Source organism: Engraulis encrasicolus, chromosome 17 (genome assembly GCF_034702125.1).
Source record: "Engraulis encrasicolus isolate BLACKSEA-1 chromosome 17, IST_EnEncr_1.0, whole genome shotgun sequence".
NCBI classification, from domain to species: domain Eukaryota; kingdom Metazoa; phylum Chordata; class Actinopteri; order Clupeiformes; family Engraulidae; genus Engraulis; species Engraulis encrasicolus.
In genome coordinates this window covers 15365087-15378404 of record NC_085873.1, presented here as the reverse complement: position 1 = coordinate 15378404, position 13318 = coordinate 15365087, and the positions used below count along the sequence as shown (strand labels likewise).

General features: G+C 41.2%; 1 protein-coding gene across 1 annotated transcript in view; it reads right to left on the bottom strand.

Moving 5' to 3' along the window:
* The window catches only part of myo15b (myosin XVB), a 53887-nt gene extending 40818 nt beyond the window's left edge, over positions 1-13069 (bottom strand). The window contains 22 exon segments of the mRNA XM_063221836.1: positions 759-934; positions 1848-1962; positions 2448-2572; positions 2870-2915; positions 3971-4115; positions 5442-5523; positions 5617-5742; positions 5918-6049; positions 6399-6494; positions 6641-6764; positions 7343-7401; positions 7502-7615; positions 8021-8182; positions 8478-8591; positions 9424-9487; positions 9589-9692; positions 9791-9884; positions 10242-10316; positions 10721-10830; positions 11005-11068; positions 11514-11578; positions 12040-13069. Of these exon segments, the coding sequence (XP_063077906.1) occupies positions 759-934; positions 1848-1962; positions 2448-2572; positions 2870-2915; positions 3971-4115; positions 5442-5523; positions 5617-5742; positions 5918-6049; positions 6399-6494; positions 6641-6764; positions 7343-7401; positions 7502-7615; positions 8021-8182; positions 8478-8591; positions 9424-9487; positions 9589-9692; positions 9791-9884; positions 10242-10316; positions 10721-10830; positions 11005-11068; positions 11514-11578; positions 12040-12975 (3128 nt within the window). The 5' untranslated portion in view covers positions 12976-13069.
* Positions 13070-13318: the final 249 nt, after the last annotated feature.

The following is a 13318-nucleotide window of genomic DNA, read 5'->3' as shown; positions in this document are numbered from 1 at the left end:
AATATTGGTCCACATTGCCCTACATTTTTTTCACCTCGGAAATAAGTGATGCATCACCAAAGCAAAGATCTCATAACCAAGCTGTCAGATAGTTTCTGTGTTGGTCATCTTTTTTCTTGTTTTTTTTTAAAACTTTATTTATGATAGGACAGTGAAGGTGGTGACAGGAAGCGAGTGGGGGGAGAGAGACGGGGAAGGGCCGGCAAAGGACCCGGGCCGGGAATCGAACCCAGGTCAGCCGCATGGTAGACAAGTGCCCTATCGGTTGGCCACGGCAGGGCCAGGCCTCCATCTTTTTTTCAATGATATTTGTCCCTGCTGTCATTACTATGGTACGCCCCAGAGCCATAGAATTCAGAGTTGGGCATTTCCATTTCTACACAATAATGGCGGCTAGGTTAATGCTGTGTATATGCAGCATCCAGCATCAATAGGTTAATGTAAACGAAAACTCTCAAGTGCCATGAGAGAGCAATAGTACAGGTGACCATGGGGAGTTTGGTGAAGTTTGCTAACTGTTAAATGACATTAAGCTAATCCTATCTTCCTCCCATAGGAAAACTCCTACAGGCAGGGAGGGGTTAAATAGGGCTCGGCACATATGCTAATAGTAATAAACTGCTGCATCATGGTGCATCAACAGCACCTTTTTCCACACTAATCAATAATCAAACCTCCCCACTTAGGAATTCCCAATTTAGTCCCTGCCAACAGGTGTAGACCTGGTGCACATTTATGATGGACTATGAATGTCTCACCTGGCCTGGTGCCCACGAATGTGGGACTGAATAACAATGGCCTTCTGCTTGAAGAATCGAAAGTTTCGTCTGCAGATGAAGCCCCTTATGTTCCGCTGAATGGTGACGGCGGCCCAGGTCTGTGTGCTACTCCAGCGCTCATCCACTCGCTGGTAAAGGGCTTCTTTCATGAACACCTGTCAGAGTTTGTTTGTGGATGTGAGCAAGAGCAAGTTTTAAAGAAACAGCAACATCAGTGCATTTCTGTTAACAGAAGTAGAAATATATATATACAGTAGCTGTAAGCAACGATGCATGGGCAAGCAGTGGTGCGGGGCCAAACAGCAAAGCAGTTGAGGCAGTACTGCCATGCCAACATAATGACCTTAGCACAGACAGATTGTCACACAGGCCCATAAGATTTTCATATCTACAGTATACAGTAAAGTTTGGCTGCGATAGGAAACCACTTCCTATATGGTGATCTTCCCATCCAATATGATTGGCCATCAATGGGACAACCTAAAGTGTGATGGGACATCCGAATTTTGTTACAAACCAAAGCATCATGAGATGAGCCAAACTACATTTGCCCCTGGCCCTGATGGTCAAATTGCACAATATGTGATGTGTATGCTTCCAAAGCAATAGGCATCAGCTGTACTAAGTTTGGCTTTGATATGTTAAAGCAGTGCTATTTGATATTTTTCCTCAAGAGCCACATTGGAAGAAAAAATATCAGGAGGAGAATGAAGGAAAGCTGACCCTTTCAGAGGTGGTGGGTGCCAATAAGGTTAAAGTTAGTTTTGATATGACAAGGAGCCAACTTATGAGCTCACTTCCTGTTTGGCATTGTTGTTGCCGCCAATTTTGAAAGGCTGCTGAACGCTGATGCGCTGATCAATCACTCCTAAAAAAAATGGATGAACTTGGCCTGAAGATGGTTCTGAAGATGGTCTAAATCGAATTTCGTGAAAATCCGCCAGAAAATTGCTGTTACAGAAGAAAGGTTATACACACTATGAGAGTGCATATGGAGCGTAGTTGCTTGGCCCCTAATAATAAAAAAATATAATGTGAATAAATCGAACAGCTACTGTATATTCAAACCTTAGTGAGCCCCAGCTGGTATTCCCCATCCTCTACCCCCACGGTCTCCAACAGTGTCACCACTAGCTGCTTCTCAGTGTGGTCAGGAGGCCGCTGGACCAGGAGGACACCATACCTAAATTACAACACAGAGACCAGGTTACAACATGACCATCACAAGCCTGTGAAGATTCTCATTCGTCCAGGGCATCATAGAAGCTGTTTACAGGTATGCAGAATTTAAAAAAATGCATTGGTTTAGGCCTCTGATTTACATGTAAACAGAGTTTAAGACTGTGTATTTCAAAACCCTGGTATTAGAAATATCCCATTTAGGGGGCAAAAACGCACCTGGAGCTTTGCACAATGGAGTTTTTACACGTGTTGTGTTTACACGTAAACGGATGAAATAATATAAAGCTATATAAACCAATCCGCATATGTGTAACCAGTGCCTTTATCTGGACTTGGTTTTGTAAGTCTGATGTGGAAATCTTCCCATTCTTATTGTGGTGTGATTCGTTTATCTCAGTGGAAGACATCTTTCAAGCACAAAAAAAGTCCAGTTGTCTGGAACAAAACTCGTTTTGTTGTGCATTGGAAATAGACCACTTAAATTACCTTTCCAAAAATATTGTGAAGGGGATGCGTATGGGGAAACCATCCTTCCGTATCTGGATGGTCTCCAGAATCCCGGCGTGCCTCAGCTGTGTTGACATGTAGTGTATGTCAAACATACCTGGTGCCTTAGAAAATGGGACAAATAGAAATTACACACTGCCCAGCCAAAAAAAGTTGCAGCCCAATAAACGGTTACTCACACTCAAGTTTTTTTGCAAAGCCTTTAGCTTTGATTATGACACACATTTGTGTGTACCATGTTTTTGAAAAGGGAAAAGAATAAGTATAAAGTATTTATAAGTGGGATAAATTCAAAGCTCATCTCAAAGCTCAAAGCTCAAAGCTGATCTCAATGAGCTTGATGTCAGTTTGGCCGTAGTCATGCACCCCTGAATTCAGAGCAAATTAACATAGTTGCTTACCTTCATGTAATTAGGTTTGAAACAGCGTATGAAGGTAGTTTTGCATCTGAGAAGAAACACAATCACACATGGCGAGTGTATTTACAAAACAAAATGCAAAATTAAAATATTGTGTTTTATAGTTTTCTTACTTGCTCCTTTCTTTGATGGACAAAGATAAGCCTGTGTGATGGACATGGATGTGATTGTGTTAATGTAAAGTGTTGTGGTATACTTGAAACTGAGAGGGTATCGTGAATAAAGCTTAGGTGTATATCACATGCACAATGTATGTACAGTGGTGCTCATATGTTTACATACCCCAGCAGAATATACGCTTTCTCTGCGATTTCTCACAAAATATGAAGGATTACACAAAACCTTTTTTTTTCACTCATTGCTAGTGACTGGCTTAAGGTCCCTGATGTTAAACAGGGCCATATTCAGCATCAGAAACTAGGGTATGTAAACTTTTGAACAGGGTAATTTGGGTAGTTTGGGTTGTGATCATGCTTTTGAAAGAGTAAACACAAATGATTGCTAATAAATATCTTAAGCCAGTCACTAGCAATGAGTGAAAAAAAAGGTTTTGTGTAATCCTTCATATTTTGTGAGAAATCGCCAAGAAAGCGTAAATTCTGCTGGGGTATGTAAACATATGAGCACCACTGTATGTTCACTCATAGCAACATGGCATCATGCAACTGCGTTTTGATAACATGATGTCGTGTTTGCACCACGACTTTGCATGTTAACGCTCTGTGACAGGTTAGGGTTAGGGGTGGTTTTGGTCACAATTTCGCCATTTCCCTTGCTTGTTTTGCTGTTGTTGGTAACAATACAGTGGCAGAAACGCTAGGGTTAGGGAAGGTTTTGGTCAGGGCACAGCTAAGCATTTTCGCTTTTAGCAACAGAAATTCGTCGCGGGCAACAGAAATTTGCCACGACAGCGGGAAAAGTCCTTGTCTCGCGTGAGCCTGGTCACGTGACAAAATTGCTTTTCAGCAATGTTGTAGACTTAACATGCAAAGTTGTTGCACCACAATGTGAAATGTACTAGCGTTAAATACAAACGCCTTTGCATGACGCAGTCTTCTAATATAGACGAATAATGTCAGTCACCTCTCAAGTCGGGTCGTAAGCTCTATCAGTGACTGCTGGAAGTGTGAGGACACAGTTGAAGATTGTTGTCTAATACCTCTTCCCCGGGAGTTAAGTTCTTTTTGTTGCAGATAGCGTTCCTGAACCTCATGGAACAACGCTGAAACTTTCTGGTAGCAAGAAATGTCGTATTAATCATACAGGATGTCCCAAAAACTGTATACACACTTTAAATGATAGTAAAGCAGATAAAATTCAAATAATTTTCAAAGGCCCGAATTTTCAGGTGACTAGATCAATCAGAATTTGCGGGGAGAAGTTTAAACATATAGAGAAGGGACAAAAGAAGTGAAAAGTGAAAGTTGTTTTAGACCATTTGCAATTTGCATCAGTTTTGCAATTTCAACTGTATTTTGAAATATGTGAGGGGTTAAAGCAGAGATATTCGAAACTATTCGAACATTCATCTGGAACTATGACCAAAACATACTGTATCTCTCCAAATGCTTGATTTAATCTAAAGTCCTTGCATGTGATCGAAGAAACCACATGTCTGACATTTTTATTATATAGTTGTAAAAAAGTATAAGAGGCTGAAGTGGAAAAATCCTTGGAACTGCTTGGAAAATTCTTATAAATATATATATAAAAATATTTATAAATATATTTGACCCTAGAACCTGACTGGAATGAATTTTAAAGAAACTTAAGCCCCGTGTACATTGGAAGCGAACTAAGCGACCTGCGCGGCGGAGGTCATTGTTTCTCTATGGAGGGAAGGCGAATAAAGCTACCAGAGCGAATTCGCCAGGAGTGAAGCTTCTTGAGCGACCAGGGCGAATTTTGACGATTCAACTCAAGCTAATCTTAAGTGAATTCGCTATGACGCGGTTCGGCGAAAACTAATTGGAACGTTCCTATCGAGGAATGTCCCTGGCTGTCAAGACAGAGACAGAGCGTGATTAGCTGAATCAAACATGTCAGTGCAGCGTTCAGAGCGAATAAAACAAATTAATGGCGAAACTTCTTCAACCACCCCAGCTACCTGGGTCGCGTAGGTAGCGCCTGATGTACACGGGCCATTAGAGTGCTTTTTTGTGGCAAAGTAGAACCCCAGGATGGCATTTGCATGAATCTGGGACCAATATGAAAGGTGAAACTAATGACGAAAGTTTTAATTAAGAGGGTAGGACATACTTCCATCCTTGATTATGTCATAATAATCATCATCATCATCACTCAAATATGAATTATGACATACTAAAATATTAAAAATCAGATATCCAAAAAAAGCTTTATTTTACAATGAGTCATTTTTCTGTGAAGTTAGTATATTTGGCTATAATATCATTATTAACATCTTCAGAAAGTGTTATCTTTGGTTGAGTCATTCTGTAACAACCTGTCATTCGAGCCCCAAAGTGATTTTCCGTGAAATGACCCATTCAATATTTCAAAGAGGAAAACAAATACAGTAAACAAAACAAACCACTTGCCTGCTGCCGACTTCGAACAAAGAGCTCCAGGACCTCCAGGCGGATCTGGTCGTGGTTTTTATTCAAAAAGTTATGCACCTATGGAAGAAAAAAACATTTTAAGTAAACAAATCTGCATAACATGAAAAATGTGTTGAAATGTACCATGGCCTCATCCCAACCAATGTGTACCTGATAGGTGACTGCTCCTGCGTAGTGGTAAATTGTAAAAACCGGGAGAGGAATTTTGGGCTTAGTGTAGAACGGACTGTTGCCATGATGATAATGACACTTTTGGAGAAATGTGTGATCAGTGGCCTGGAAGAGAAGGATTCAAAATTTGTAACGGAACCATTGAAACGTTTTTTTTTTGTTTGTTTTTTAAACAATCCTTATCGTCTTCCAATTTTGGTATGTCAATTTAGAAGATCAAACAAATATTCATTATACACATGGCAGTGCCTTGGTTTCGGACTGAAGAAGTGAACGGCACCTGAGGCAGTAGTGTCTGGTCATCAAGGATACGGAGGATGCCGTGGGGGCGTGCTGTGATCAGCTCAATACAGGAGTGGAGGTCCTGAACAGGGACAGGGTACCACTCTATCTGCTCAGCACTGTAGTCTTCCTGAAGGCATATGGGCGCACCACAAGGGGAATACATACAAAAGATTTTACAAAACTACAAAACTGCTGTCATACTTGAAAATAAATAGATTTATATAATACAAAGGTTTATAAAATAAGACAATTCAGTAAAACGTGCGTTTGTGTGTGTGGGCATGTGCGTGCGTGCGTGCGTGCGTGCGTGCGTGCGTGCGTGTGTGTATGTTCCCCCTGCCTACTCCTTCCTTCCTCCTCCATACACAACACAAAGGGGAAAATAGCACTGGACATTAGAATGAAAACATGAACTAGTCAAAATATATTCTAATAAGTTAACAAATTACTGAGAGGAAAAACGTTTTTCATGGTACCTGTTCCTGGGTTAGGACTGCTTTGCTGACAAACTGCTGCAGCTGCTCGTTGGCAAAATTAATGCAAAGCTGCTCAAAGCTGTTCACAGCAAGGTCCTGTAATATGAAGCTTGTTAGCCTGGCTTGTTATTCTTCCATTTAATAGTACCCCATAGAGAACTTTGTCCAGAAAAATAAATAAAACAAGACACATACACATACTTTCAAGGGGATACGTTTCAAGGGGATATTAAACAGCTAACCTCAAACCCATAGATGTCCACCAGGCCAATTGAGCTGTCCATTTCAGTGGGAATGAGCCATTGGTTTATGCAGTCCAAAAGCCAGTCAAATAGCACAGAGTACAGAGTCTTGGCTATGGCATCCCTAACAAATGATAATCAAGAAATGCAAAGCATAATCAGCACTGCAGAGAGGACTATAGGCACAACACTTCCCTCTACGGGCTCCATGTACTGTATGTGCAGTGCAGCCAGAGGAGAGCAGAGATAATCATTAAAGACCCACTCCATCCAGATAACTCTCTGCTCAGACACAAGCACTGCAAATACCACCTGAGACAGAGTAGAGCGGACAATATCTCTACTAAAAGGAGCAAGGAGCGGCTTCTTCTGCGCTACAGTCAGACTGATGGCAAAACTGAACATTTGACTAACTTAATGATTTTTCCTACTTGGATCATTTCTTTTTTGTCTTTTCTCTTTTTCTTTATTTCTATTGATTGACTCAGAGGACCTACACAAGAGTTTCACAAGAGGGCCTGCAATACTAGTTCATGCACAAATGGCAAATGATGATATTTGACTTTAAAATGGAATTATAGGAGGATATGGATAGGATGAGGGTAATGTTCTTCCTCTCTGCCTCTGATTAAACCACACACGTCAACAAATGTACACAAAACAAACACTCAACAAGTCATAGGAAAGGACACCATACTGTACCTAGATTCAATGGCACTTTCTACAGAGAGGGGGCAGTAGATTCTGTCATAAATGGTTTCCTTTCCAAAATAAATGAGAGGCAGAGGTCAGTTTTCATTCATGTTAGATGTATTGACAATCAACAGTGACATGCTATGTAGTAGTAATGTCAGTCCTCACCGTGACACGGTGTGTAATAACCGTTTGCAGAGCCTCTGCTGATATCTGCAACAGCATTCCTACCCGGCGCACCTCAGATTCACTGAAGATCTGTGCTACTTCAAAGGACTCACTCTGCACTCAGAAATAGATAAATAAACATCACTTTCCCAATATCACAACATGGCAAGAGGGGTGTCACTATTGGACAAACCCCCACACATGAAGCCAGTGGCGTGCACAGAGATTATGGAGGGCAGGTGCTCGAGGTGGGTGGGGTGAACGTGAAACTTCCGACTGCCTTACTTGTCTATAGAGGCGATATATTGTATCGGGTAATTATCACCACACGTTATTAATCGCCAAGGATTTCTAGATGATCATGTCAACAACAACATGGACCACAGTACAATTTTTTTTTCTCTCAAAAGGGGCATTTTTTGTAGCACCACCTCATCCATATCTGTGCACGCCTAAGCATGAGGCATTTGTCTAATGCTTCTTTGAGTGTTCCGCTAATCAGAAGGAGATCCAAGTCACCTCGTAAGAGCGGAAGCAGATGTTGCCTAGCTGCAGGATGGCTGAGAGTATGGCCCATATGGTTGCCAACTCGTCGGGGTGCAGGCCGATGGTCATCAAACACTGGACAAGGAGCAGGAAGTCCTGCTTATCGTTCTTCCCTTTCAATTCACAAGCCCTGCCCTGAACCAGGAAGCAGGCTACAGGTCAGCTGGCAACTACTAGTGAAGTCGATTTCAATCACATTAAATCTGTATTTTTCAATGTAATGTTATATCATTTGTGCAAATATTTCACAAAACTACATAGCTACTGTCACACTTGAAAAGACATATATATGCCAGGAAAAAAGTACAAATCTTTATATAATAAGACAATTCATTAAAGTGTGTGTGTGTGTGTGTGTGTGTGTGTGTGTGTGTGTGTGTGTGTGTGTGTGTGTGTGTGTGTGTGTGTGTGTGTGTGTGTGTGTGTGTACCTGGTTGAGGTAATAGTAGGTTTCTGCCCCTTGAAGATACAAGTCTTGTTTGTGCCATTCATTCATGCCTGCCAGTAGCTCATAAAAGACGTGGTAATTTCTCTCCTCACTGGCCTGAGTTATTAAAGCATCATTAATTTGTGTGTTATAGAAGAAACTGGATCATTTGTAAACACAATGAGTTACTAAATGAGTATCTCTACTACTGTGTTGTATGTATTTACGCCCAATCATTGATTTGGAATAATGTGAGTATAGGGGGAGTTCTCTTATACCTCTTTCCGACCAGGGCCGTGAGGCATTAAAGGGACACTGCAGGAAATTGTCAAAAAAGGTACTGCAACAGTCATTATTGCAGCTAAAAATGGCTATTTTTGGAAATTCAAAATGGCGGACCATGGAGAAGATCACCCTTTTCATGTATGAAAAGTGCAATTTTTCCAGTCATAATGAATACTTAGAATTAGATGCTGGTGGTAAGTGTTCATGAAAAAGGTAACATTAGTGAATGGGCAGCATAAATTCTGGAAATAAACAACTAAAAATCTCACACAGTGTCCCTTTAAAGGTGCACTATGTAGGATGGTGGCCAGCGTAGGTATTGCAACTATTCTACTCATTGAAACTAAGTTGATATTTTCCATGAATAATTGTTAAGTAATTAACTATTTTTTCACTAGTATGAGCAAAGTACATTAAGTTTTGCAGCTAAAAATGTCAATTTCTGGAAATTCAAAATGGGGGATCCACCTTTTCATGTATGAAAAGTGCAATTTTCCCAGTCATAATGAATAAGAATTTGATGGTTGTGATTAGTTTTATTCATGAAAAAGGCAACATTTGTGAATGAACAGTATGGATTCTGTAAATAAACTTCAAAAAATATTACACAGTGCACCTTTAAAAAAACACTTGAAAAGAGGAAAGTAAAACATAGCTAGATCACCTGGAAGACAACACGGGATTTTTCAAGAAGATATTTGGAAAGTGAAGTACCAACTACAACACCACTGTCAAAACATCAAAAGAGAAGTTCTGGATTAGTTAGGAACTAAAAACATTGCGTTTTAAATATAATAACTATTTTTTTTGTTCAGTGACACAAACTTACTGGCAAATATGAATGTGAAGGTATTTGCCGAAACGACTTGAGTTGTTGTTGAGAATAGTCTTAGCATTGCCAAAACTTTCCAAAATTGGTAAGACATCCATTGGCTAAAAAACATGCAAAAAATATGAGATTACTCTTACAGTGTAAAATCAAGATGCAATTGATTAATTCAGTGTACATAAAGTCAAGTAACAAAGCAGACCTGTCGGAGGTTGTCATTTCTGCCCTGATACATGGCATTTAGGTAGTGGACGATTAACTTGGCTGCCTCCGTTTTTCCAGATCCACTCTGACCACTGGTAAAGGAGAACTTCATATTATATACAGCAACTACGCTGCAAGGGACTGCTTACCTCTACATCTTTATTGATAACATTCATCACATATTTTACACACAGAAATGAGTAATGACATCATATAACTAAATACAAGGATACCAATTAGATGCCGGATGCTGTGTGTATATGCAACATTGACCCAGGTGCCTGTGCGGACCTCTGTTATTCAAAACCTGAATCATACTGTCCTATCTCAAGAGAAGCAAAAAGACCAAAAATATCTTGGGGAAAAAAATGGAATAGCCTTGCATTATGACAAGGGATGTAACAATTTTTCATCTCAGTTTATTTCCAATAGAGGACTGAATTCCTCACCTTATGACAATGCACTGCTCTTGTGCTGTCTGCTGTGACTCCCTGAATGCTGCATCCGCAAGTGCATACACGTGACTAAGACAGACACTGACAAGGTAAGTCACATGAAATTGCCAATGCCTGCACATCATCCGTACATACGATCATCAATCACGACCATTAACTCATACTACTACAACTAATAATAACAACAACAACAACAACAACAATTATTATGATGATGATGATATGATGGTGATTATTATTATTATTAATTTTATTATTATCATTATCATCATCATCATCACCATCAAATAAATAGCATATACTTGCCATATTTGCCACTTGCCAAATAACACTTGCCAATGTGCTTTGGTCGTTTTAACAACTGATTAGTTATAATTTATCAATTTATTAATCTAAAAAAACATAGTGCCAGGTAGCTAGATTTTACAAAAAATCAAGGAATGACAGAAGATCATAAAAATCTGAAAACTCACGGCGGGTTCTTCCGCTGCTCTTTGGACTGATACTGTAGTCTGATCTCATCCGTGTAGATATTTATGGATTTGAAGGGATTTACAGAAAGTAACATATTTCCTATATAAGTCTGTAAAATGTTATAAAGACAGTATACATTAAATAGCTCAATAATTGGTGAGTTGACACACTGATGCATGAATTTTCATATCTGATGAAGAATATAAATTATGCTGTTGTTTCACTGAAAGCCACAGCAGTTCCAAATCTAAATGTTTAAAACGAGTTAAGCGTTTATGCTTACATAGATGGAGTCTCTGGAAAATCTCTTCCTCAGATTTAACAGGACAGAGCTCTCACACACCTCACTGAGAAAAAAATGTTTTGTCAGAATTGGAATTGTAGGTAACACTTTGTAATAAGGGAAGCATAAAAAACATTATACAGACTTAGTAAATAATTAACTAATGATGAACAAAACATTAACAAATGTTTTATTAGTAACTACGTTTTATAAATGCTTTATAAAATATCTAGAAATATTATGTTCAAGGTTTTACAAACCTTTTAACAGATTATGTTTATTCATTTACAAGCAATTTGTAAATGTTTGATAAATATAAAATACGAGTGATGTCTGAAGTCAATTGATTAATTGACAGTCAGGTTATTAGCTGTTGATCCAACAACATGGAAAGGCGACAAAACGTATGGCAAGGGCTGTACCAACAATTATTAGCCTGTTAAAAAGGAGGAATAAAACACATCAAGTGATTGTGTGCTAGAATAAGGGTTTTTTCAGGTCACACTCACTTTAATTGAGATAGGTCTTGCACCTCGTCAAGCTCGACTGCCTGTTCGCTGCCTGGCATAATCACCTACAGCTCAACACATGGGGGAAATAGATGTGCAAATACAATTAAGATCGCATACTCCTAAAGCTGCCACAAAGATACATTGTCATATGCACACAAAGGACCATTTTGTTTTTATTTTGTCTAACTGAAACAAATTATGTGAACGACCTTCTTCTTTATTAATGGAGTGTTTGTCCCCACTAATGACGTCTTTAGACAAGAGAGAGCAATACTCTGCAGGTATGTGCGTGCGTGCGTGCGTGCGTGCGTGTGTGTGTGTGTACCTGGTTGGAGTAATAGTGTGTGTGTGTGTGTGTGTGTGTGTGTGTACCTGGTTGGGGTAATAGTGTGTGTGTGTGTGTGTGTGTGTGTGTGTGTGTGTGTGTGTGTGTGTGTGTGTGTGTGTGCCTGGTTGGGGTAATAGTGTGTGTGCGTACATGTGTGTGCGTGTGTATGTGTGTAATGTTAGCATCCCACAGTACCTGGGTGCTGTTGAGCTTGCTCTCCAGCATGTGCTGTGTGGGGTCCTCAGACTCCCAGGGCCCGCCGCCGGTGTGCACAGGCACGGTCGGAGGCTTGCTGTCGTCCTGATACACCGTCCATTTGGTCAACTTCTCAACAGTCTGGTGGGGCAGCAGACTCTCTGCCCTCAGCCAATCCTGAGGGTCCCCCAGCGTTCCATCGTCATGGAGGGCCCAGTGTATCTCTGTGGAGGAGGGGCGGAGGCTGTTGCCCATCAAGCGGGCCACCTCCAGGTCCGCTTCTTCTTCCAGTATGGAGGAGACCATTCCCTGCCTGTGCACGTCAGGGTCTGGTGCGGCGAGAGACATAGGCCTGCCCCTCTCTCTCTGTTGTTCCTCTCTGTCTGTAATTTGCACTGCTTGCTTCTGTCCTCCCAGGGACACCGGTTTAGATAGGGATAGCTTGTTGAATTTTAATGGTGTCGACCCCAATTTCTCTCTGGCTGCACGCAGGATACTAGCTCCATCGTCATCATTTAGTATTGCTCTATCTCCCTTGTTGGCCGCAGGCTGTGGTGCCGTGGTTTTATTCCTGTCTGGTTGGTTTGGATGAATGCCACTTTTTATAGATTTAAGAACACTGAGGTCAGGCTTTGCGGGAAGCACAAGGCGAGCGCCTGGTTTTGGGGGCTTGCTCTGAGTCGGGGCTCCTCCTCCTGGGCTCCTGCCTGCCACAGCTGCTGCTGGTGCTGCGCCACCTAGGGGTTTGCCGAGCTTATTCATCCTGGGTAAAACTATGGCATACTTGGCGTCCCCAGCGTTGTTTTTTCCGTCTTGGCCACTCTGGCCTTCACCTGTGGACGGATCCTCTGACGGATCAGGTGTGTTCGTCTGGGCCTTTGCTTCCTCGTCGGCCTTCTCTTGACGCGTTCTCCTGCTGGCCGCTCGCATGGCCATTCTCTGTCGAAAAAAGTTCTTGCCCGCCGAGGTGGAGCCGCTCTTCTTCTTGGAGATGTGCACGACGAGCCATTTGGATACGCCGATGACCTGCGTGATGGCCCTCATCCTTCTGTTGATGTTGATCTTGCTGTTGCTGCCTCGTGGCATCTTCTTCTGCATCCAGCCTGACACGCGGCTTAGAGTGGTCGCACCTTTTTGCTTTGTCGCGTTGGGAGGCAGCTTTACATTATTTGAAATGGCCTTAATGTCCTCTTCAGTTTCATTAGTATTTTGGGTCTTCTTTCCTTTGCTCTTCATGGTCAACATCATACGTGACGGATTGTGGAAAATAGATTTAGTG